This window comes from Trachypithecus francoisi, unplaced genomic scaffold, assembly GCF_009764315.1.
Source record: "Trachypithecus francoisi isolate TF-2019V2 unplaced genomic scaffold, Tfra_2.0 Lachesis_group17, whole genome shotgun sequence".
Lineage (NCBI taxonomy): Eukaryota > Metazoa > Chordata > Mammalia > Primates > Cercopithecidae > Trachypithecus > Trachypithecus francoisi.
The window spans coordinates 1,313,871-1,339,283 of record NW_022681462.1 but is presented as its reverse complement, the minus strand read 5'-3'; the positions used below and the strand labels follow the sequence as shown (position 1 = coordinate 1,339,283).

Genomic DNA, 25,413 nt, shown 5'->3' with positions numbered 1-25,413 from the left:
CTCAGCTCACTGCAAGCTCCGCCTCCCGGGTTTACGCCATTCTCCTGTCTCAGCCTCCCGAGTAGCTGGGACTACAGGCGCCCGCCATCTCGCCCGGCTAATTTTTTGTATATTTTAGTAGAGACGGGGTTTCACCGTGTTAGCCAGGATGGTCTCGATCTCCTGACCTCGTGATCCGCCCGTCTCGGCCTCCCAAAGTGCTGGGATTACAGGCTTGAGCCACCGCGCCCGGCCTAAGTAGAGGTATTTTCTTAATTCCTTTTCAAATTGTCCGTTGCTCGTGTGTAGAAATACAGATTTTTATATTAACCTGCTGAACTTAATAGTTGTGATAATTTTTTTGTGGTAGAATTCTACACAAAGTTTGCTTTCAAAACTTACTCTTGTGCAACTAATTGGTTAAGAGAAATGACCTCATGTTTCTTTAACAAAAGGTATATGACTGGCCATTAACCTAGCACCAGTCCTAAAACAATGCCTTAGGAAAAAGGAGCTCTATCAGTGAGATCAGAACACTGTAGAAAGGAGCAGAGCTCGCGTAGGTTCTTTCCCATTTGCTTCCAAGACAATTGTCCATTTTTACCTACCCATTCCATTCTCTGTTGGCTTCTATAATATTTGTGTAGGAGGAGGGGGACATAATAAAATAGAATGACCCTGGCCAGTACATTCTTTGGATATTTTGAAAGTGGGCGAGACGTTCAGCTCCAAGAACAAAATTCATTTCACGTTCTTGAGCAGGGTCTTAGGACACTTTGTTCTTCCTCACTTGATCACACTTTTCCCTTTGTTCCTCGAGCTCTGGCATCGTAGCCACTGGGGCCTTGGGCTTCCGTACAGGCCCCATTTTGTGGGTTACTTTCTTTTCTGCTGTCGCCTGTTGCATTCTCTTTCCTTCATCTCTCCCTTCCTTTCTTTATTCCTCCTTCCCACTCCTCCTCTCTGAAAGCGTTCATAAAGTTGTTTCTTGTAAAAAGAGTAAAATGGAAACAAGAAGGCCAACAGTCTTACCACCCAGGTAACCCCTGTTGTTATTTTTTAAAGTACTCTATGTACCAAGTTTAGCAAATTTAATTTAAATACTAGAGAAAGATGCAAAATAAAGAGTGAAAGTCTTCTTCCCAGCCACTCCCCACAGCTACTTCCTCCTCCCAAGTACTCGTTAGTAACAGTTTCTTGTGATTATTTCCAGGAACAAATTAATGCACAATCCACGTTTCATCTATATTTTTATGTTTATATGTGTATACCGTATTTCTTTTTTGTTTTTTTGAGACGGAGCCTCCCTCTGTCGCCCAGGCTGGAGTGCAGTGGCGCGATCTTGGCTCACTGCAAGCTCCGCCTCCTGGGTTCCCGCCATTCTCCTGCCTCAGCCTCCCGAGTAGCTGGGACTACAGGCACCCGCCACCACGCCTGGCTAATTTTTTGTGTTTTTTAGTAGAGACGGGATTTCACCGTGTTAGCCAGGATGGTCTCGATTTCCTGACCTCGTGATCCGCCCGTCTCGGCCTCCCAAAGTGCTGGGATTACAGGCTTGAGCCACCGCGCCCAGCCAAAATTAATACATATTTCTAATCCTTCTTTGAAAAAAACAACTTAATTGAGACGTAACTGAATACATTAACCTGCAGGCATTTGAAGTGTATAATGTATACATTTGACTTACATATGTGCCTATAAAACCATTGCCACAATCGAGCTAGTAAATATATTCCATGGCCCCCAAAAGTTTCCCTGTGCCTCCTCATGATTGATCTCTCTTGTCTGTAGGAAACCACTGATCTACTTTCTGTCACTACAGATTAGTTTGTATTCTCTAGAATTTTATGTAAATGGAATTATGCAGTAGGTACTCTTTGTAGGCAGTGGGTGGGGAGGGTCTGGCACATTTCACACGGAATAATTATTTTGAAATTTAAGCAGTCTTTAGTCTGTCTATCAGGTTGACAGTCTCTGTTCTTCCCCGTCTTATTAGGAGGTGTCCTTGCCTCACCCAATCTGCCTTTCTTGTGGTTTGCAGGATAGCTTCCTGCTGCATCAGAGCCGCCGGAGTGGAGGCCCCATGACCCTGTCACCTGCAGGTCACGTCTTCCGTGGTGGTGGTGGCAGCAGCTGCCCACGTGTATGGAGCACTTGAGTGCCTGGGCCCTGGACCCCATGCCATTCTCATACCGGGTGCCCTTCGCTCCCTGATTCCGCAGGGCTAGTCCCATTGTCCTCAGGCCTGGAGCGGCGGGCTGGGATCCAGATCTGCCACGCCAGCTGTGCTCGGTCCCCGTGCTGGTGCTGTGAGAATGTGGTCTAGACCCAAATGGGCGGGAAAACACTTGGAAGACCACCCAGGAGACCCCAGGGCCCAGCTCCCTCGGAGCTGTCGTGTGCTTGGCGCAGCCCTTTGACAGTCTCCAATTAGAATTTGATAACAGTAACTCAGCGTCATAATCTCTGTTTTTTAAAAACATACTATTCTTGGATATGATAATAAAAGCAGTTTAATTGAAAATAATACATAACATTTCCAGAGAGCTTAATTTGTGCTAGGGCCTATCTCATTTAATCACCACAACAACCCTACAAATAGATACTACTATTGTCCCATGTTACTGGTAGTTGGGCGCTGGAAAGCCTCCCCAAGCTCCTACTGTGCGTGCAATGCGTGCCCTCTCCTCTGCGGTCAGCCAGCCCTTGTTCAGCTCATTGTACCTTACCCTCTCTGACTATCTGTGCTGCGACCTTCCTGCATTTCTTTTCTTCCATCTTCCTTCTGCCACAGGGCCTTTGCATGTGCCAGCTTCTCCACCTGGGACACTCTCCTCCTACCTGCAGCAGCCCCCTGACTTTGCCTTTGTTTTTTTGTTTGTTCATTTGTTTGTTTTGTTTTGTTTTGAGACAGAGTCTCGCTCTGTCGCCCAGGCTGGAGTGCAGTGGCACAATCTCGGCTCACTGCAAGCTCCGCCTCCCGGGTTCACGCCATTCTCCTGCCTCAGCCTCCCGAGTAGCTGGGACTACAGGCGCCCACCCCCACGCTGGCCAATTTTTTGTATTTTTAGTAGAGATGGGGTTTCACTGTGTTAGCCAGGATGGTCTCGATCTCCTGACCTCATATCTGCCCACCTTGGCCTCCCAAAGTGCTGGGATTACAGGCGTGAGCCACCGCGCCCGGCCTTGTTTTGTTTTTTTTTTTGAGACAGAATCTCACTCTGTTGCCCAAGCTGGAGTGCGGTGGCACAATCTTGGCTCTCTGCAACCTCTGCCTCCCGGATTCAAGTGATTCTCCTGCCTCAGCCTCCTGAGTAGCTAGGATTGCAGGTGCACGCCACCACGCCTGGCTAATTTTTGTATTTTTAGTAGAGACAGGTTTTCGCCATGTTGGCCAGGCTGTCTCAAACTCCTGACCTCAAGTGATCTGCCTGCCTCAGCCTCCCAAAGTGCTGGGATTACAGGTGTGATCCCAGCCCGGCCTGACTTTCTTCTTAACTCCATCTCTTCCTCTGGGTTATGGGCTTCTCCAGCATCACCTTCTCAAGGAGGCCTGCTCTGCGGGTGTGGGCCACCCCCTTGCTTCTATGCTTGGCTCCCTCTTCCACCCATTGTGGCTTTAGTCATAGTTGATGGTGGGTTCTTTGATTAATATTGTCTCTCCCAATGGGTTGTGAGCTCCAGAGTATGGGGACCATGGTTTTCTTTTGCTTTTAGTTTTAGTTATCTGTTGGGTTCCTGGCAGCTACGTGAGCAGGGACACGGTAGGACCCAGGTGGTTTTTGCTGAATGAATGGGTGGGTCTCCAGAAACACTGGTCTCCCGGTGGACAGCAGCATCTTTTCCAGATGGCTGCTTTGGTCCTCTGTGGCCAGTTGGCTGTGGAGCTGCGTGTACTGGCCAAGCTCTGATGTGCTCTCTGGTCCTCTAACATCAGGACTTGGGGTCCGTTGGCCCTGTGGGGACAGGCATGCATGCTTTACCCCAGCTCAGCCGGCATCTCCAGAGTCTCGCTGCCTGTGGCACACTCAGCTTCTGTCCCCTCCACTACATCCCACCACCCGTACAAGGGGACCCTCAGGTACTGCGTCATCAGTTGCTGGTGAGGCCCAGGTGAGTTCTTTCTCTTAGGACAGTACCTGTCACCAGGAATCTTTAAAGCTCTCAGGTGATTCTCATGTGGAACTGGGGCTGAGATGCTCCAGGTTTTGAGGACTTTGGCCAAGCGCACGAACCTCTTGCAGGAGTGGTGGCCAGGCAAGAATGGGTGCTTTGCCCACCACTTTAGTTCAGGACTCTCAGCCCCCACTTTTAAAATGAGGTGCAAAATAAATTTGAGTGACTTAAACTTGGAGAGCACTTTTTTGTTGTTGTTGAGACAAGGTCTCACTCTGTCACCCAGGCTAGAGTGTGGTGGCGCCATCAGGGCTCACTGCAGCCATGACCTCGACCTCTTGGGCTCAAGTGATCCTCTTGCCTCAGCGACCCGAGTGGCTGGGACTACAGGTGCGTGCCACCATGACCCCTAATTTGTATTTTTTTATAGAGACAGGGTCTCACTGTGTTACCCGGGTTGGTCTCAAACCCCTGGGCTCAAGCAGTCTGCCTGCCTGGGCCTCCCAACTTGTGAGGATTACAGGTGTGAGCCACTGTGCCCAGCCCAACACTTCTTAATGTTGGACTTCTAGACGATGATCAGAGGATGTCTGCAGCTCCCCCAGTACTCAGCCTCCAGCCCTGGCAATTTTCAGCTATGGCTGAGCATTAAAAAGTATGATGCCTGTGTCCCGCCCTCTGAGATCAGTCTGAGGCACAGCCTGGGCATGAGCATTTTGAAGCCTCCCATGCTGATTCCAGTGGGCATCCAGAACTGAGAGCCCCTGGGTTGGTGGGCCATGGGCAGCTGGCCCCAGGTGTGGCGAGAGGGGAGCCAGGGCTGGCATCTGAGGATTCCTGCCCACGCCTACCACTCTCATCACCCACCATCCTCATCACCCACCACCCTCATCACCCACCACCCTCATCACCCACCAGAGCACGGGAGGGTGGCCCTGGGCACTGCTCTGGAGCTGGCCATGGCTTTCCCTAGCTCCGTGGAGCCCAAACTTGGCTGTGTATTAGAATCACTTAGAAATTTTTTAAAATTCTAAAGCCCAGTCCACACCCCAGACTAAAACCACAGTTTCTGGGGGTAGGGCACAGGTGGCAGTAATTTTTGACACCCCCTAAGTGATTCCAACATGTGCAAACAGGCCAGGTGTGGTGGCTCACACCTGTAATCCCAGCACTCGGGAAGGACAAGGCAGGAAGATTGCTTGAGTTCAGAGTTCCAGGCCGGTCTGGGCAAGATAGTGAAATCTCGTCTCTACTAAAAAAAAAAAAAAATCTGGGCATAGTGGTGTGTGCCTGTAGTCCCAGCTACTCTGGAGGCTGAGGCAGGAGAATGGCTTGAGCCCAGGAGGTTGAGGCTGCAGTGAGCTGTGATTGTGCCTTTGCACTCCAGCCTGGGCAACAGAGCAAGACTGTGTCTCAAAAACAAACAAACAAACAAAAAAAAACAAATGTGCAGACAAGTCTGAGAACCACTGTGTTAGGCTCTCAGCTGGGTCCTTGATTGAGATGAGAGCAACCACCATCATCCCTTCCAGTGCTAGGTTTGCTGTGCTGCTTGAGATAGTGTGTGTGGAGACCTGTCTCCTTCTGCTGCTGTTTTTTTTTTTTTGAGACTGAGTCTCGCTTTGTCACCCAGGCTGGAGTGCAGTGGCCGGATCTCAGCTCACTGCAAGCTCCGCCTCCAGGGTTTACGCCATTCTCCTGCCTCAGCCTCCTGAGTAGCTGGGACTACAGGTGCCCGCCACCTCGCCCGGCTAGCTTTTTGTATTTTTTAGTAGAGACGGGGTTTCACCGTGTTAGCCAGGATGGTCTCGATCTCCTGACCTTGTGATCCACCCGTCTCGGCCTCCCAAAGTGCTGGGATTACAGGCGTGAGCCACCGCGCCCGGCCTTTTGTTATTTTTTTAAAGAATACTTTTGTTGGCTGGGCGTGGTGGCTCACACCTGTAATCCCAGCACTTTGGGAGGCTGAGGTGAGTGGATCACCTGAAGTCAGGAGTTCGAGACCAGCCTGGCCAACATGGGGAAACCCCGTCTCTACTAAAAATACAAAAAATTAGCCAGGTGGGGTGGTGGGCGCTGGTAATCCCAGCTGCTCAGGAGGTTGAGGCAGTAGAATTGCTTGAACCTGGGAGGCAGAGGTTGCAGTGAGCTGAGATGACACCACTGCACTCCAGCCTGGGCGACAAAACAAGACTCTGTCTCAAAAAAAAAGAATATTTTTGTTGTTACTGTATTTTTTTTAAATAACCTTTATTTTTTAGAACAGTTTTGGGCTTACAAAAAACTTGATCAGAAAGTGGAGTTTCTGTATACTCACTCTGCACAACCAGCCACCCACCAGTTTCTTCTATTATTTACATATCATATGTTAGTGTGTGTATATGTTACAATATCAGTACATTATTAACCGAAGTCCATAGCCTAAATTAGGGTTGTGTTGTGTATTTCTATGGATTTTAGCAAATGACCGGGTGTGGTGGCTCACACCTGTAATCTTGGCACTTTGCGAGGCCAAGGCAGGCGGATCGCCTGAGGTCAGGAGTTAAAGACCAGCCTGGACAACATGGCGAAACCCCCTGTCTACTAAAAAAAACTACAAAAATTAGCTGGACGTGGTGGTGCACACCTGTAGTCCCAGCTACTTGGGAGGCTGAGGCAGGAAAATTGCTTGAATTCGAGAGGCAGAGGTTGTAGAGAGCCGAGATTACGCCACTACACTCCAGCCTGGGAGACAGAGTGAGACTCCGTCTCAAAAAAAAAAAATATAGTATAGATGTGTTCCTCCTTAGTGTGTCATACAGAATAGCTTCATTGCCCTAAAAATGACCTGAGTTCTACCTGTTCATCCTATCCTCCTTCCCCGTCTGCTTCACCTCCCACCCCGCCGCCCCACCCAAGTTCCTGGCAAGCACTGCTATTGTCACTGTCTCTGTAGGTTTGCCTTTTTCAGATATCCTGTAGTTGGAATCACACAGTATGTTGTCTTTTCACATTGGCTGCTTTCACTCAGCAATAAGCATTTCAGGTTTTTCCATGCCTTTTCGTGGCTTGATAGCTCCTTCCTTTTTTATTGCTGGATAATATTCTATTACGTAGTTGCACCATAGTTTATTTGCTCATCTCTTGAAGGCCATGTTGTTTGCCTCCAATTTCTGAGAATTTTGAATAAAGCTGCTGTAAACATGTACGTACAGCTTTTTGTGTGGGCGTAAATTTGCAGTTTATTTGAGGAAATACCAAGGAGCACAATTGCTGGGTCGTATGGTAAGAGTCTGTTTAGCCTTTTTTTTTTTTTTTTTTTGAGATGGAGTCTCACTGTCCCCCAGACTGCCAGACTGGAGTGCAGTGGCACCATCTCGGCTCACTGTAAGCTCCGCCTCCCAGGTTCATGCCATTCTCCTGCCTCAGCCTCCCAAGTAGCTGGGACTACAGGCGCCCGCCACCATGCCTGGCTAATTTTTTTGTATTTTTAGTGGAGGCGAGGTTTCACTGTGTTAGCCAGGATGGTCTCGATCTCCTGACCTCATAATCCACCCACCCTGGCCTCTCAAAGTGCTGGGATTACAGGCGTGAGCCACTGCACCCAGCTGAGTCTGTTTAGCTTTGTAAGAAGCAAGCAGACTACTTTCCAAAACTTCCATTTTACATTTTTACCAGCAATGAGTGAAAGTTCCTGTGGCTCCGGGAGGCAGAGCTTGCAGTGAGCCAAGATCGTGCCACTGAACTCCAGCCTGGGAGACAGCTCGAGATTCCATCTCAGAAAAAAAAAAGAAAGTTCCTGTTGCTCCACTTCCCTGCTAGCATTTGATTTCTCTGTTTCATATTATTCCGGAGATCAGGCATATTCCAAAACCCTCTAGTTCAAAAATCCAAACTGGGGCTGTTGGGGCACAATGGCACCCGCCTGTAATCCTAGCACTTCAGGAGGCCAAGGCGGGTGGATCACCTGAGGTCAAGAGTTTGGGAACAGCCTGGCCAACATGGTGAAACCTCGTCTCTACTAAAAATACCAAAAAATTAGCCAGGTGTGGTGATGTGAGCCTGTAGTCCCAGCTACTTGGGGGAGGCTAAGGCAGGAGAATTGCTTGAACCCGGGAGGCAGAGGTTGCAGTGAGCCGACATCAAGCCACTGCACTCCAGCCTGGGTGACAGAGCAAGACTCCATCTCCAAACAAAAATAAAAACAAAACCCAAAAATCCAAACTGGGAGAGAATCTGGTAGATCATTCATTCGTGGACATCACTGGAAAACTCTTAGGTTAAGTCTAAATCATTCTCAACCTTTGCTTTCCAAACTTGGGAGGGTGGTTTGCTCCTACTACCTTCCTGAGTCATGTGAGGGAGCCCTGTATCCTTAAAAACAAGCAAGAATGCATGCTTAGGTGGCCAAGTGAGAAGGCTGTTGCCTGGAGCTGAGGCGTAACAGCTGGGCCTCGACCAGCCGTGCTGGACCATGATGTGACCTTGAGCATGAGAGGCACACACTAAGAACAGCACAGCGGAATGACGGGCTCCTGAGATCCTGTAGGTACAGTGAGATCTCTGCACCGGCTGTGACCTGCCTACCTGCAGATTTCTTTTTTGTCAAAGAATAAAATTCTAGCTTTTTGAAGACCGGGTGGGTTTTTTTCTTTTGTTTTTGTTTTTGTTTTTTGATTTGGGTCCTTTTTGTTGTTTGTAGCCAAACCTTATTCTAGCAGATACGAGTGATTCTATGGTTTGGCACAATATCGCTGTGTCCCACACACCGGGGGCCTCGAGTGCTTGCTGGTGTTAGGTGACACCAGGCAGTGGTGTGAGTTGCGGAAGGGCAGGGGGAAAGGAGAGGTGCCCTGGGGATGGCATCACCTGCCCTGTACACATTCCTATGAATAAGCAGGCCAGGGGCCTATAGAGATGGTGTTGGCGGGTGCAGAGTTGGTTACAGCAAGGTACGGAGGTTGTTCACGGCACCACAGAAAAGGCCTTGGGCTCAGGGTGAGTGGGGAGAAACAGGAAAATGAAGGCACCCTCGGAGCTGGCTGCAGAGTAGAGAAGAAACAGAAGGTTCCAAAAGAATGTGGGTACAGGTCTAGAAAAGAGCCAGTGAAAGAGAGACCAGGAACAGCAAGTGGTCAGCATTTCTCAGTCTCCCTAGACACACGGTTTTCATAGGGAGAGGCAGCGTCAGTCTTTGGGAGAACGCCAGTCTGCTTGCATCCTGCGCTTACGCTGTCATCAGGAGCAACAAAATGTGCATGTTTTTAAAATGAGAAGTGCACCTGCCATAGTTTGGGGATACAGGATTTTGTTGTTTTGTTGTTGTTGTTGGGGACCTGGCTCCCTTTGGTTATGGCACTCCCTGTTTTCAAGCCCTGTGGCTTCCCTTCATCCCTGGTCCTTGCTCCAGTCTTCCAGGCCGGCTGATCTGCCTCTCTCTTGCCCCCACCCGCCTCTCCATACTCACCCCCAGCCCCTGGGCTTTGCACCCACTCCAGCACCCTGGGCTCCTTGCTCAACCTAGAAGACAGCAGTGCTCCCTGGCCTCAGGTCTCTGCCAGGCTCCCCAAGTCACTTGGTGCTCCAGCGTCCCCTGACTACCCTTCCTCCAAGCCACGGATGCCACCGAGCATCATTGTGTGTATGTATCTTGCGTGTGTGTGTTGCGTGTCCCCCACCCAACGCCAGCACCCTGAGAGCAGGGCTGCTTGTTCTGTTCACCGCTGGGTCCCTGGCATTTAGAATGGCACCTGGTGTTTGCTTGCCATTTGCTGAGTGAATGCACAGTTGAAATGACTAAAGCTAAAGCTAATTGACTAAAGCAGGAAATATTGAAACAAGTTTAAATTTAAGTACAAAAGTGCTGCAGGAAGATAAGTGATTAGATTGGGGAGGATACGAAAGAATTGGATTTTAAGCCTCGCGTAAACATTGTGAGCCCTGTACTCCAGTTAGGATCAGACTCAGTGGAGTGGGTAGCTTGCTCTCCTTTAGGAACCAGCTTCCTGGCCCCTTGCCATTAAGGCTGATGGGAACCTCCCCTCCTCCTGTGGTATCTCGGGTTCAGAGAACGAGAACTCAGGCAGATGGTGCTGCTTGGCCCTCCCAGTGCAGCCACCCACCAAAGCTCATTCACTGTTTGATTTGGGGGTTGGGGAGAAGAAGAACAGAGCCTGCAGACTCCATCTCCTGCTGCCAAAGCTCTAAGGCCCAGGATGAGAATAGGGGGGCACGAGGGAGGCCCAGAAGTGGGGCAGGAGCCTGGTCTTGGAGCTGAGGCTGGCACTTCCAGTGGCCGAAGAGGTTCTTGGGATGTGCATGGATTTCCAAGTCCATGTAAGGGGTGCCAGGAGAACGGTAGTGAATTAACAGCTTCTTCCACGACACAGATGGAAAAGTCACTTTTATTTTAGGCCTGACAGTTTTCTTCCTCTGTCTCCCCCCACACCCCCAAGCGTCAGTTCCATCCCAGAAGAGTAACCTAAAGGGACGCCTGCAGAAGCACGGCCTCCACACAGAGCCCAGAGGCTTTGGGCTGTTCACACTGGCATTTTTTTTTTTTTTTTTTTTTGTGAGACGGAATCTCACTCTGTTGCCCAGGCTAGAGTGCAGTGGCACAATCTCAGTTGACTGCAACCTTCGCCTCAGGGTTCAAGCAATTCTCCTGCCTCAGCCTCCTAAGTAACTGGGATTACAGTCACCCACCACCACGTCCGTCTAATTTTTTTTTTTTTTCTTTTTTTGTACTTTTAGTAGAGACAGGGTTTCACCATGCTGACCAGGCTGGTCTCTAACTCTTGATCTTAGGTGATCCACCCACCTCGGCCTTCCAAAGTGCTGGGATTACAGGCATGAGCCACCATGCCCAGCCCATGCTGGCATTTTAAAAGACACAGTGCTCTGATGCTCCCCTGGGCATCACCTAAAATGACTGTTCTGAGCCTGGAGGAACTGAGTTGGGGAGCTGGAGCCTGGCAGCCTGGCGTCTGAGTTTCCTCTGTGTCAGCTCTCCAGAAAGCCCTCATGGGGAGAAACAGAGCTCAGGAAAAGCTGAGGGCATGGCCCACTTCTAGGCAGTGTTAATTATGGGCTCTGGAGTGGTATTTTCCTGTCCTCACGTCACCAGCCTCCAGGGCTGCTGATGGGGACTGAATTGTCCCAAGGCCTCCCAGACCCCTCCTCGGACACTGCTCCTGACACCTTGGCCTGGCTTGTGCTGTGCTGTGGAGCGGTTGCTGGGTGGGAGAGGGGAGAAGGGATGGTGTCCGGTGGGAGGCTGGCAGAGTGGGCACTGCTGCCTGTGAGTCAGGGGGTTTCACAGCAGAAGATGCCCCTGTGTGAGCTGCGACGGGGATCTCGAGGGGAGGCAGGCACTACCTGCTTTGGGTCTGAGGCTGCTGGCAGGAGGTTCCAGCCTACCTGGGCCTCCTGGGGCCTCGCCCGAGGTTGATTGTCTTCCCCTCCCTGGAAAGTTCACCTGCCCGCCCACAGGTGCATGCACATACGTGCACAGTGCCCCGAAGGCCCTGGTGAACAGTCTTTCTTTCCAGTGGAGTCTCATTGTGTTTTGCAGACTTCATTCTTCCCAGCTCGTTTGTGAGGCGAGTAAGGGGTATCATTACCACTCTTTACTTGTTAAGTTGCCCAAGAGAGGAAAAAAAAAACAAACAAGAAAGTTTTTTCTCCTCCGAGAGTCTAATTACTTGTTTGGAAAGTCTCAACCCATATACATTTCCAAAGAGAGACACTCGACGCCTGCCGGAGAAATGTCCTTGGGCAGGTTTCAGAGACCCTCTGTCCGCCATCCTGCCGTCTGCCAGTGCTGCAGCTGGGCAGGACTGTTGCCAGCACTTTTCAGTGAGCTTAGGAAACCGATTCTTGCAGTGGTCCTTGCAGAAGTCCCCCCCCCCCGCTGCAGCCATCCATGCTCTGTGCCTGTTCTGCCTCCGTCTGGACATGCTATGCTGCTTTGTGCTGCCCTGCCTCCATCTTTTCTGTCTGTCAGAAAAGAGACATTCCCATTCCACCTTCCACATTTCATATTCCTTTCTTGTCTCCTCACCACCCCAGGTAACACCTGCCCCTCGGAGAAGGCTCTGTACCTTTTACCTGCTTTGATTTTTGCATAAAGACATTCACTTGTATTTCTTGATCTGGCTTCTGTTCCTCCTAGACCGTGAGCTCCTTGAGGTCCAGGTCTCCTCTAACTTGCCTTTTTATCTTCCACACCTGGCTAGTTCCTGAACACAGTGGAGTGTGCTGAAGTGGGTCCTCAGGGTGGGATGCTCACCCTTTAGAATGGTGAAGGCTCAAGTATGTGCTTCTGATGTGTCCCTAACCCAGCTTCCAGGTTCTTGATTCTGATGCCCTACCCGCTGTCAAATTTAACATCTTTCTTCTGGATACTGCCAGCCCATCTTAGGACTTGTTGTCAGTCTCCCTGTCTTGGTCCATTTGACCTGCTATGACAAAGTACCTTAGACTGGGTAATTTATAAACTGGGAAATTTATTGCTTACAGTTCTGGAGGCTGGGAAGTCCAAGATCAAGGTACCAGCAAATTTGGCATCTGGTGAGAGGTGCTCTCTGCCCCAAAGATGAGGTCTTCTGGCCAATTCCTCATGTGGCAGAAGGGGTAAAAGGGGCAACCAGCTCCCTCAGATCTCCTTTCTTTATCAGGGCACTGACCCCATTTGTGAGAGCTCCATTCTTATGACCTAATTTTCCTCCCAGAGGCCCCACCTCTTGATGCTATCACACTTGGGATTAAATTTCAATATACGAGCTTTGGAGTCACGTAAACACTCAGAACATAGCACTCTCTTAGCTGTGTACTACTTGGTCAGATTTGGTTTGGAGTCTCTCCGTTCATTCATTGTAATTCTTCCACGCACTGGCTACGTTTTTAGGTATGGGGCCTGTAGAGATGACCAACACAGATGTGGCCCCTGCCCTTGTGGGACTGCTGTTGTACTGGGGAGAGACAGAAGGAGAAGCAAGTCAACTGCTAAGTTGGATAATGTTGAGGAATGAGAGCAGAGTGGAAACGTAGGCTCTGCTCCTGGATGGGGTGTGGGAGCTCACGGTGCAGAGAACACGTGGGGTGGGAGGTCTTGGGCAGCCATCCTTAGAGAAGATGCCTAGACACATTCTTTTTTATGTTTCTACTCTCTTGCTTGTAAGAATGTCCTTAAGTAGTCTGACAGAAAAAAAATCTGAGTATGTAAGGTTCTTCCTGTTTGTTGATGTGGTCAGATTTTTGTTTGTTTGTTTTCGGAGAGACGGAGTCTCACTCTATCGCCCAGGCTGGCATGTTGGAGTGCAGTGGCGCGATCTCAGCTCATTACAACCTCTGCCTCCCGAATTCAAGCAATTATTCTGCCTCAGCCTCCTGAATAGCTGGGACTATAGGCACATGCCGTCATGCCCGGCTAATTTCTTTTATATTTTGGTAGAGACAGGGTTTCACCATGTTGCCCAGGCTAGTCTCGAACTCCTGAGTTCAGGCCATCTGCCTGCCTCAGCCTCCCAAAGTGCTAGGATTACAGGTGTGAGCCACTGCGCCTGGCTGATGTGGTCAGACTTTATCATGGATGTTTGGTTAAATCGGTCAGGGGAAGCTGGTCCCCACAGCGCACACTTGCTGAGGTGACATGCCCCAGGCTGTGGGAGGCAGGCGAGGTGTGCTCCCAGCAGGGATGGTGGACCGGGAACACCTAAATGTTGCAGCAGCAAGAGTGCTGCAGAGGCCACAGTGGGCTCAGCGCTGGCCTCAGTGCTTTGCCGCAGAGAGTCTAAGGATGTGAGCCTGGTGTCCAGTGAGCCTTGTAGCTCGGGGCCTGTGGCACAGGACTCTTGGTGTCACTTGGCTGTGGGCAGCCGAGCACCCTGACCACTGCCTGATGTGGATGGCCAGATGATCAGGGAGCAATTGTCCCGAGTGCAACCATACCTTGAAGACCAGGTAAGAGAACATTCAGGAAAACATTGACATTCACAAAACTCCAGAAGTACTTGGAAACCACCAGTTGCTTCATTTCCCCAGGTAATACCTGTGGTGTCAGAGAAGGCAAAAACTGGTTACCTTGGGCCAGGGGTCAATGGCCAGTCCCTTTCGTGGGAACGGTGTGCCCTGCCCTCCGTTCCCCACTCTAACTCTCTGTCCCCTTTGGCCTGACAGGTGAAGACATGCACCTGTGGTGCCCCTCACTGCAAGAGGTCAGGGAGGCATTCCACAGCCTGGGTGCCCACAGTCCTGCCCTGTACCCTCTGGGGCCCTTTTGGCACGGCGGCAGGTGAGTACTTCTCCTTCCTCACTGCCTTTTTCTTTCATTTTTTCTTTAAGAGACAGCATCTCTCTCTCTCTGTCACCCAGACTGGAATACAGTGGTACAATCATAGCTCACTGCAGCCTCCACATCCCAGGCTCAAGTGATCCTCCCACCTCAGCCTCCTGAGTAGCTGCCACTACAGGCACGCACAGCCACGCCTGGCTAATTTTTAAATTTTGTGTAGAGGTCGAGGGGTCTTCCTGTGTTGTCCAGGCTGGTCTTGAACTCTTAGGCTCAAGTGATCCTTCTGCTTTGGCCTCCCAAAGTGCTGAGGTTACAGGTATGAGCCACCCCACACCCAGCCACCTGTTGTCTTGTTTGTTTGGAAGGTGCTGGACTCAGGCTCTATCCCATGTGTAGGGAATTACAGAACAACCACACACCGCCACCTGTGGATCTGAGTATCACACCAAGAAGGAATTTCCTTGCTCCCAGCCTCAGGGAGATGGGAAGCCCCCGGGATGGATGAGCCTGTTTTTGGCACTTTCTGACTCAGCCTCTGCTGCCTGCTCCTCTCTGGTGAAACCCAGACTTCAAAACCTGGTTAATATCCTTGCAGACACATCCCAGTCTCTTGAGTCTCTTCAAGCCACTTGTTTGGCCCCTTACCTAGTATCCACTTGGGAACAGCAGGGCATGCTTTTACGTTCCCACAACCCTCAGTTTTGTATTGTGAGTGCCCCCGTTGAGCCCTGGGCTGGCTTGCTGGTGGACAGTCATGATCATTTGCCTTTGCTTGGTCCCTGCCTGCGGGGAGGAGTGCCACGTGATGCATAAGTAGCTCTGGTGGGCGTATGGTGACTAGCTTAAGGTCGTAAAAGTGTTATATATCATCATCTTGTTCTACACATTTTAGCACATCCAAACTCTCTTGAGAACCCTTGGAGAAGGTGATTTGAGATGGAACAGAGTGTTTTGAAGCCTGGAGGGGCTGTTGTATAGGACTCCCCCCACCCCCTGCTTCCCGCTGACAATCTCTCAGCCCCAGGAGGTGCCAGGCCCCCCTTGCCTCGCCTTAGCGGGCAGATGTTCCTCTGCATGGAAAGTGGGAGCTCTCCTAAGAACCTGTTCCACGACTGTGTTTAGCAATTGTCTGCCAAGCCAAACCGCACTCAGCTCTGCTATAAATACCCCACACATGTGCCAGCCTGCCGCGCTCCTGCCCCTTTCCCTCCCGGAGCTCGCAGCTCCATGTCTGGTGTAATGAGCCACTTGCCTCCTCCTGGCACAGAGCTGCAGTCGCACACCATCTTGGATGAGCAGGGGAGAGAATTACACTCAGAAAAACAAATGAACGTCTGAGGCAGGCAGGGGCCATGGAGTCCAGAAGAGCCACTTGTGACTGCTGTAATGAGTGTCCCTGTGTCCTCCTGGAAGTGGGAGGCGGTACTGGAGACGCAGCCACCGGGTCTCGTTCTATTCTGCAAAGAGCTGCTTCCCCCACTACCTCCCGGTTCTCCTAGGATGTGACTGTGGCCTGCCCTTCATGCTGCGGAACAAGTCTGTTGTCTCCAGAGGCAGAGTGGGCAGGAGGGATGAGAACTGTGGCCCTTTAAACACATCTTCTTAAGTACTTGGGAACACAAACCCCACCATGCAGACTTCAGCTTTTCCAGATGCAGTTCAGCTTTGTGTGGGAGGAAAGCAGAGCTGTGTTGTCCTAGATCAGAGCCCAGGGAGCTGCCAGGGCCTCATGTCGTGTCCCAGACACACTGTTTTAACATCTACCTCTGGGCCCCAGAATGTTGGCCTGGCTGTTGACACCATTTCCCATCAGAGGATTCAGAACTACCCTCAAGGACCTGACTGACAGCCACAGGGGTGAGTTCTCTGCTGCTGGCTCTGGGAGCAGGCTGGGGACCACCTGCCAAGCCCCTCAGGGCTGGGAAGGCTTTCCTGCTTGGAGCCCCTACACTGTGTCTTCCTCAGGGTAGGAGGATGGCGAAAATGCTTGGGTAGGTTTCCTGGACTGCTGCTTGTGTCATGGATTGGAGGGTGACCCCTCTGGGGTATTCAGGAAGCATCAAGGAGGTTCCAGCATCTCCTCCCCAAGGGCACGGCATCCTTCATGGATGCATGGGCCACAAGAGAAACCCCACGGCAGGCCATCTTCTCCCTGTGGTCCTTCTTGTCCTGGCTCCTCACCAACTCGGAGGCTGTCTTGTGCGAGCTGGCTCCGCCCAGGCATCTCTTTTCTGCTGACTTCCAGGGATGCCTTCATTCAAGGGAACAGATGCCTCTGGGGCTTCTCCTGGGCTACCCACAGCACCTCACAATGGCCAGGGGTCAAAATGAGGGACTCAGACATCTGTGCATGGCCCCACTGTGACTGGGCTGTCTCTCTAGTTGCTCTGAGACACGTCTTCCACCATTTCTTCCTAATCTCGGATTTCCTTAAAAGCCATCACCATCTCCTATCTAGTGCTTCTGGATTTCCATTCAGAAAGATGTAGTCCTTCCACATCTAGGCCATGCAGATCCCCTGGCATCCACCTTGTTGGAAACAGTGGCCCTCTGCTCAGTCATGAGACTGGGGAGGGGAAATGGGAGGACGTTTCGGGGAAAGGATGGAGCATGGATATGAGTGGGAAGAGGGTGGTGGGGGAGCTTGTCAGCATCCTCAGAGGGGCTCGTGCCCACGTTGCTACACAGAATGGGCCTTGCCAGGTGCCCCCATCTCCCCCAGGAGCACAAGGGAGGTCCTTAGGTAGCTGTGCGTGGTCCTCCAAGGCTGTTCCTGCTGCCAAGCCCAGCTGAAGTTAGAGCCTGCTCCGATGCACAGGCCTGGCCACTGAAGATCAAAAGCCTGAAGCTGTTTCCTGGTGCCAGAAGCCTTGGCCACTTGGTTTTCTTTTTTTTTTTTTCTTTTGACACAGAGTTTCACTCTTGTTGCCCAAGCTGGAGTGCAGTGGTACGATCTCAGCTCACTGCAACCTCCACCTTTGGTTAAAGCAATTCTCCTGCCTCAGCTTCCTGAGTACCTGGGATTACAGGTGCATGCCACCATGCCTGCTAATTTTTGTTTTTGTTTTTTTTTTAGTAGAGATGGGGTTCACCATGTCGGCCAGGCTGGTCTTGAACTCCTGACCTCAGGTGATCTGCCTGCCTCGGTCTCCCAAAGTGCTGGGATTACAGGCATGAACCACCACGCCCCGCCAGCCACTTGATTTTCAAAGGAGCAGCCTGATGCAGAGGCCAAAGGGGGAAATACACGACAGTTAACACATTGACAGGGCGTCCTATCAAGCGCAGGGGCAACTGGTTGAGGAGGCAGCTCTTGGTTAAGGCGGCCGTGGTTCTCATACACTGTACCTGCCGTCTTTCATCTGAGAACGTCGGAATGCCATACACATGGTAACTTCATTATGTTTTCAACTTTTGGGGGAAGATGCGGAGACCTGGGTAGAGGTCAATGACGTGTCCCTCATAAGGTTAATGAGTATTGAACAGTGTCTCTGAGACAGAAACCCAGTTCCTGGGTGCTGGCCACAGACCCTGGAGCCAGGCGTGGGATCGATGGAGCTGCTTTCCTCATAGAGTCCAATGGTGGGACCATCAGCTCACTCTAACCTGCTGAGCCCAAGAAGGGAGCAGGGATAACAGGCCGTTGAATTCCCTGGCTGTGACCCCTTACTGGCAACCCCTTGCGGGCAGCTGATCGGGGATCGTCCGATGCTGCATCTCAGAACGGCAGCCGCAGATGCCAGCAGTTCAGTCAAGTGATTACTCCGAAGGGCATGGATTAGAGGACCCCATTATATTGCCCATGAGCCTGTGGGCCCACAAAGTTCTGGAACTCTGGCCAGCCAGGCCTTCACTTGGGGAGGCTGACATTTCTTTCCAAGGAGGAAAGGGCTCTCCCCACAGCCACACTCCCTCTCCAGCTCAGAGAATACGTGTCACCACCTCACACCTTCAACGTTCCTTCTCCCGTTGGCAGCATCTCTCTCCTGCAGATGTTTGTCGTCAGCTCTGGCTGCCCATGCTGACAAACCTGAAAACACACCCTCCTATGTGTGCACGTGTTGCACGCTCAAGGCTGGGACAAACCAGAGCTCCCCCTCACATACTGGCACAGGCCTAGCCTGTGCCCAGATGTGCAAATGCCAGCCTCACCCATTCAGTTGTGGCCCTAATAAATGCTGAAATCTGGGAGGACTGAGCCCAGCCCCTGTCTCCACTGCCCACCAAGTTTGGTTTGTTGGCACCAACTTCCTGGTACCTCAGAGACAGACCTCCTCCTTCCCCTCTGAGGTCAGCGCCAAGTGGAGAAGAGCAGAGACTTCACAGGAGCTGTAGGACAGCACTCTTCCTCCCCTGTGCCAGGGGCCTGCCTGCAGCCTGCTGTCATCAGCAGTGTGGTTGTCGCCAGTATCTTCACTTAGCACTGTTAGCAGGAACCTTAAGCCATTTCTTAAGAGTGGAGAAGTGGGTGAGACAGCAGAGGGGACCCTCACCATAAGCTCATTTAACATACTTGAAAACAACAGTGTTCATTTGGCCACAGAAAGGGTGAAGGTGATCGTGCCCAGGCTCTCATCCTGTGAGCGTAGGCCTGGGAGGGAGGCTTGTGGGAAGGGTGATGAGACTGCCATCCAGTAAGATCCACGAAGGCCCCCCTAACTAAGCATCTCACCACCCTGTGTGTGGCTTGGTCTTTAAAGGGGGCTGAGGGGGGGATTTTTCTTTCCCCAGCCCCGGCCTCTAACATCACCTGGTGCTCAGCCAGATCCGGTCCATCACTCGGGGAAACGCTATGCTGGGCTTGTCAGCAGACAGCACATCAGCTCAGGATGACAACTTTGGAGGAGGTTTTCAGGGATGTTTCTATTCTGATTTCCACCATACTTGCTGTCTTAGGAGGCAGCCCCTGTGACAGCTACCACGTGGAGCACTTTGCAGTGTATGCAGGGTCAGCCTTGCCGAGCGGACCCAGGGAGGACTCGAGGACTTTGTGGGGATTAGAAGTGTGCTTTTGTGGTTTCCACGTGCTGGAAAACTAAAGCTGGAGGCCTCACCTGAGTGGTAACATGTGGGAGCTAGTCCCCAAGGAGCCCCCCGCATGCATCCCCGGCTCCTAGCGATCACACGGTTCTGTAGCTGCCTCCTACACCAAGTTAGGTTTGGCCTGTGTGACCTGCAGAAGAGATGGGATGTCACTTTCAAGGTTAGGTTATGAAAGGCTGCGGCTCTGTCCTGGGCACATTCTCGTTCCCTCTCTTTCTCACCGCTGGCTTTGGAGAACCAGTGGCCATATGGAGAAACCCTGCGGAGAGGCCCTGGGGCCTGCGGATCAGTGACCAGGTAAGTGAGCAGGGAGGCAGGCCCTCCAGCCCAGTCAGGCTCAGGTGACTGCAGCCCCACCCAACACCTTGAGGGCAACATCTGAGAGACCCCTGAGCCAGGACCACCCAACGGAGCTGCCCCTGGATTCTTGGCTCTCAGAGACGACATGAGATCATCTGTGGAGGGATTTGCTGTGCCCAGCAGATGAGCAGCCTCGGCAGCAGTGTCCCACCTCGTGCCTCACTCCTGCTCCTGTGCTCTGTCCTGGGTTTCCCATTGTCACTGTTGTTGTCTTACCGCAGAGTGCTTCCAGGTGAGGCTGGCCTGAGTGAGAACAAGGAGCAGGATGCTCCCCAAGAGATGGCCTTGGACATCAGCCTGGGCCACATCTACAAGGTGAGTCGAGCTGCCTGCCTCACCCAGGGCACTGTTGGCTCGTAGTTCAGACCCATTCCGCAGCTTAATTTGGGGAGCGTCATGGAGAACCTCTGGCGAGCTCAGCACCACGGCAGGCACTGTGCTGGTTGTAGCTGGATGCTACAGAAACCGTGTTACGGGAAACGGGTCCTGATCTAGGCCCCAAGAGGGGGTTCTTGGATCTTGCACAAGAAAGAATTGGGGCCAGGTGTGGAGGCTCATGCTGGTAGTCCTAGCACTTTGGGAGGCTGAGACAGGCGGATGTTTTGAGGTCAGGAGTTCCAGACCAGCCTGACCAACATGGTGAAACCCCACCTCTACTAAAATTAAAAAAGTTAGCGGGGCGTGATGGCAGGCACCTATAGTCCCATCTACTCAGGACGCTGAGACAGGAGAATCGCTTGACCTTGGGAGGCAGAGGTTGTAGTGAGCTGAGATGGCACCACTGCAGTCCAACCTGGGCGACACAGTGAGACTCCATCTCAAAAAAAAAAAACGGACACAGTGGCTCATGCCCATGCCAGCACTTTGGGAGGCTGAGGCGGGTGGATCACTTGAGGTCAGGAGTTGGAGACCAGCCTGGCTAACATGGTGAAACCCCATCTTTACAAAAAATACAAAAATCAGCCAGGCATGGAGGCTGAGGCAGGAGAATCGCTTGAAACCAGGAGGTGGAGGTTGCAGTGAGCTGAGATTGCGCCATTGCACTCTAGCCTGGGCAACAAGAGAGAAACTCCATCTCAAAAATAAAAAGAATTGGAAGCAAATCCACAGAGTAAAATCAAAGCAAGTTTATTAAGAAAGTTTATTAAGAAAGAAACTCCAGGAGCTGGGTACGGTGGCTCATGCCTGTAATTTTAGCGCTTTGGGAGGCCATTGCGGGTGGATCGCCCGCAGTTCGGAGTTCAAGATCAGCCTGCCCAACATGGCAAAACCTCATCTCTACTAAAAATACCGAAATTAGTTGGGCGTGGTGGCGTGCGCCTGTAATCCCAGCTACTTGGGAAGCTGAAGCAGGAGAATTGCTGGAACCCGGGAAGCAGAGGTTGTAGTGAGCCAAGATCGAACCACTGCACCCCACCCTGGGTGACAGAGCAAGACTGTGTCTCAAAAAAGAAAAGCAAAAGGATAAAGAATGGCTACTTCATAGGCAGAGCAGCCCCAGCTGGTATAGTATTTTTCTGGTTATTTCTTGATTATATGCTAAATAGGGGGTGGATTATGAGTTTTCCAGGAAAGGGATGAGCAGTTCTCAGAACCGAGGGTTCCTCCCCTTTTTAGACCACATAGGGTAACTTCCTGACGTTGCCATGGCATGTGTAAACTGTCACGGTGCGTGCGGGTGGGAGTGTCTTTTAGCATGCTAATGCATTGTTAGCATATAATGAGCAGTGAGGCTGACCAGAGGTACCTCTAGTCATCATCTTGGTTTTGGTGGTATCTGGCCGGCCTCTTTCTGCCAACCTCCTCTCTCATCCTATAAGAACACCTGACCTCCTGGGAGTGCAGCCCAGCAGGTCTCAGCCTTATTTTACTCAGCTCTTATTCAAGATGGAGTCGCTCTGGTTCAAACACCTCCGACAAACACACACTCCACACTTGTGCCTGCCACCCAGGATCCTGCAGGGGCCTCGAATCCTGGCCTCACTGTTTCCTGAGCTCCTACCCAGCATGACCGCGGGGCTCACAGTACCATCCCTCCTGCCTAAGTGTCTCCCAGGGAACTGGTCCTCGAAGTCCTCTCCCGTTCCCCGACAGCCTGGCCGCCCTTGCCCTCTTCTTTCTCTCTAGTTTCTGGCACTGTGTGCCCAGGCCCAGCCAGGGGCCTACACTGACGAGGACCTCGTGGGACTGATTGAGCTGCTGTGCCGCGCCGGCCTGGACATGGGGCTCCGCCTGCTGCCGAAGGTTGACCTCCAGCAGCTTCTGCTCTTGCTCCTGGAGAACATCCGGGAGTGGCCGGGGAAGGTACCACACGCCCAGAGCCTGGTCCTCACACAGCTTCATCACTAGGAACCAGGGTGGCCCCTAGAGTGCCCTGGGTGGGGATGGCATTGCCTGGAGGTCATCGGAACGCCCCTGGTCTCTGTGACTGCCCACTTACTCCCATGTGCGGGCTGGGAGGCGAGAGCATTGGGAAGGCAGCGTCCCCATGCAGCCCATGGGATGTCCCCTCTCCTGCAGCTCCAGGAACTATGCTGCACCCTGAGCTGGGTGTCTGACCACCACCACAACCTGCTGGCCCTTGTGCAGTTCTTCCCGGACATGACCTCCCGGAGCAGGTGGGTGCTGCTCCCCTGCTGCCTCCTCCCTCTCACATGCATCTTTGCGGGTTCTTGCAGGAATCCAGAGTCTTCCCCATCAGCCCCAACAAACCTCCCCCGCCCAATTTCTAATCCCCAGGAGGGAGAACTAAAAATATAACTCTCTATTGAGTTCTTTACAAATGAAAAAAAAAAGCCTAATTTTCTTAACGTGGTCTTATTAGCAAAACAATTGCCTTGTGCAATTAGCTCCTGCCTGCAGGGCCCCCACTCTCCTTCCTTTGGGGCTCCCTCCCCAGTCTTCAGCTCCTTCTTGTCATTCTGACCTCAGCTGAATTATGTCCCCTGATCACCCCATTCCCACTTGCACACTCTCGATTCATCCTTCTGTTTTCTTTCCTGCCTAGCATTTGCCCCTGCAAAAATTATGTTACTCTTTGTTTCCTTGTTTATGGCTGTGGCTTTCCTCGAAGTCACCTCTACCAGAACAGCTCCTTTGTCAGGGCCACTGCCATATTGTCCCGGATCTAGAACAGTGCCTAGCGTGCTGTTTAGCGCTCTGTAAATTCTTTTTTTTTTTTTTTTCCCGTGAGACAGAGTCTTGCTTTGTCGCCCAGCCTGGAGTACGGTGGCGCGATCTCGGCTCACTGCAAGCTCCACCTTCTGTGTTCACGCCATACTCCTGCCTCAGCCTCCCAAGTAGCTGGGACTACAGGCGCCCACCACCACACCCGGCTAATTTTTGTATTTGTAATAGAGACAGAGTTTCACTGTGTTAGCCAGGATGGTCTCGATCTCCTGACCTCGTGATCTGCCCGCCTCAGCCTCCCAAAGTGCTGGGATTACAGGCATGAGCCACTGCGCCGGCCTGTAAATTCTTTTTGAATGAATGAAGTGGGTAAACAAACTCAGCCAAGGAGGAAATAAGGCCCACTGGCTGGATCTGGCCCTGCTTCTCTCTCCGCCTTCCTTCTCCCACTTTTGGCCACAGTCTTACGGAATTGCCTGCCTTTCCCAGAGCAGACCATTCCCATCCACTCGCCTCTCTCTTCTCTCTCCATCTTCCCTTCTCTTTCTGGGCCTGTCCGTTTGCAACTCCTCCTACCTAGAATGACTCCCTTCCCACCCCCTCACCTTTGGCAGACACCTCTGTTACCCTCCACTGGGACCCCTTCCCTTCCCCTGCAATGTTCCGAGGGTGGTTTCTGGGAGCCGGCTTGGAGTTTGAATCGCCTCCTACCCCAGGGCCCAGCCTCGTAGAGGCTCTGCTTGTTGACTAAGTTACCTTCATGTCCTGAGCTCCACTTCAGTGCTGGGCAGGGAGTCCCATCTCTTTCCCTCTTTCCTGGGAATCTGGCTGGCAGAGAGGCAGGCTGTGCACAGTTGGGAGAGGGCAGGTTTTACCCTCTCTCTGAAAGAATGGGACTTCTGGAAGCTCTGTCAGAGGCCTCCGGGGGCCTCCATCGGGGAGGCTGCCTGCAGCCCGGCAGCCTGGGATTTCTTCTTGGGGTGGAGAGGCCGACGCTGCCTCCTGATTCCCTGTTCTCCCCAGACTGCCCATCCACTCTGCTGTGCCGGCTGGAAATGACAATCCTAGAGGTTTCTGCCATCCCCACCTGTTACCCGTTTCATCCCTAAATCCTGTCCTTTCTGCCTTCTGTATCCTAAACCCTCAATCCAACTCTGTGACAGCCAGGACCGTGTCTGGCTCACGCAAATCAGTCACCTCCTTTCCTGCTTTCATCTCACCGGCTCAGCTGGAGGGTGGCAGCGGCCTTTCTTCCTCTTCCCCAAAGTCTGTCTGCTCTGTAGATACCTGTGGGTTCCTGTGATGATCATGTCTCTGCCTTACCATGCTCCCCATTGCCTACAGGCCCAGGCGCAAATTCTTAGGCTGGCCCCCAGGCCCCCTCATCCAGCCAGTTTCTCATTTGCTCCATCCAGGGCATGGTGTTTGTGGTTGTTTTTCTCACACATACACACAATAAACCTCACTCTTTTCACAGCTGCATAGTATTTCCCTAGTGTGTGTGCCATTATAGTCTCCTAGTGTAGCAGGACGAGTCACAGACAAGAACCTCTCAGATACAAGTTGTGGAAGGAAAGGGCTTTATTCAGCTGGGAGCATTGGCGAACTCACATCTCCAAAAACCAAGCTCCCTGAGTGAGCAATTCCTGTCCCTTTTAAGGGGTTACAACTCTCTTTTTTTTTTTTTTGAGACAGAGTCTCACTCTGTCGCCCAGGCTGGAGTGCAGTGGCCAGATCTCAGCTCACTGCAAGGCCCGCATGAGCGGGTCATGATGGATTGAGCAAGCTGTGGGTACGTGACCAGGGGCTGCATGCACTGGTAATCAGAATGGAACAGAACAGGACAGGGATTTCCACGGTGCTTTTCCATGCAATGTCTGGAATCTATAGATAACATAACTGGTTAAGTCAGGGAGCAGTCTTTTAACTACCAGGCCTGGAATGCAGCACTGGCTGTCTGACTACTGATTTCATTTCTGTCTTTTCTTTAAACTCCTACTTTTCCTTTGAGGCAGAAATTGGGCGTAAGATAGTATGAGGGGTGGTGTCCTCCTTTACTAATACTGGACATTCTTCCAGTGACTGTTTCTATGAGCTTTGGGCGTCTGTGCACATATTTCTTTTTTTTTTTTTTTTTTTGAGACGGAGTCTCGCTCTGTCGCCCAGGCTGGAGTGCTGTGGCTGGATCTCAGCTCACTGCAAGCTCCGCCTCCCGGGTTCACGCCATTCTCCTGCCTCAGCCTCCCGGGTAGCTGGGACTACAGGCGCCGCCACCTCGCCTGGCTATTTTTTTTTTTGTAGTTTTTAGTAGAGACGGGGTTTTGCCATGTTAGCCAGGATGGTCTCGATCTCCTGACCTCGTGATCCGCCTGTCTCGGCCTCCCAAAGTGCTGGGATTACAGGCCCGTGCCCGGCCCTGTGCACATATTTCTATGGGATAAACTCCTTGAAGTGAAATTGCAACCCTAAAGTATGTAAAGCTGGACCTATTAGTAACACCACCAAATGGGTAT

The 25,413-nt window shown here is 51.8% G+C and overlaps 1 protein-coding gene across 4 annotated transcripts in view; it reads left to right on the top strand.

Moving 5' to 3' along the window:
• FAM178B (family with sequence similarity 178 member B) overlaps nt 1–25,413 on the top strand; it is a 117,212-nt gene that overhangs the window by 47,765 nt on the left and 44,034 nt on the right. For all 4 annotated transcript variants that reach the window (XM_033238907.1, XM_033238909.1, XM_033238908.1 and 1 more), the window contains 4 exons: nt 14,254–14,368; nt 19,993–20,086; nt 21,899–22,075; nt 22,292–22,389. In XM_033238907.1, coding sequence (XP_033094798.1) covers nt 14,254–14,368; nt 19,993–20,086; nt 21,899–22,075; nt 22,292–22,389 — 484 coding nt within the window. The remainder of the gene's footprint in view (nt 1–14,253; nt 14,369–19,992; nt 20,087–21,898; nt 22,076–22,291; nt 22,390–25,413) is intronic.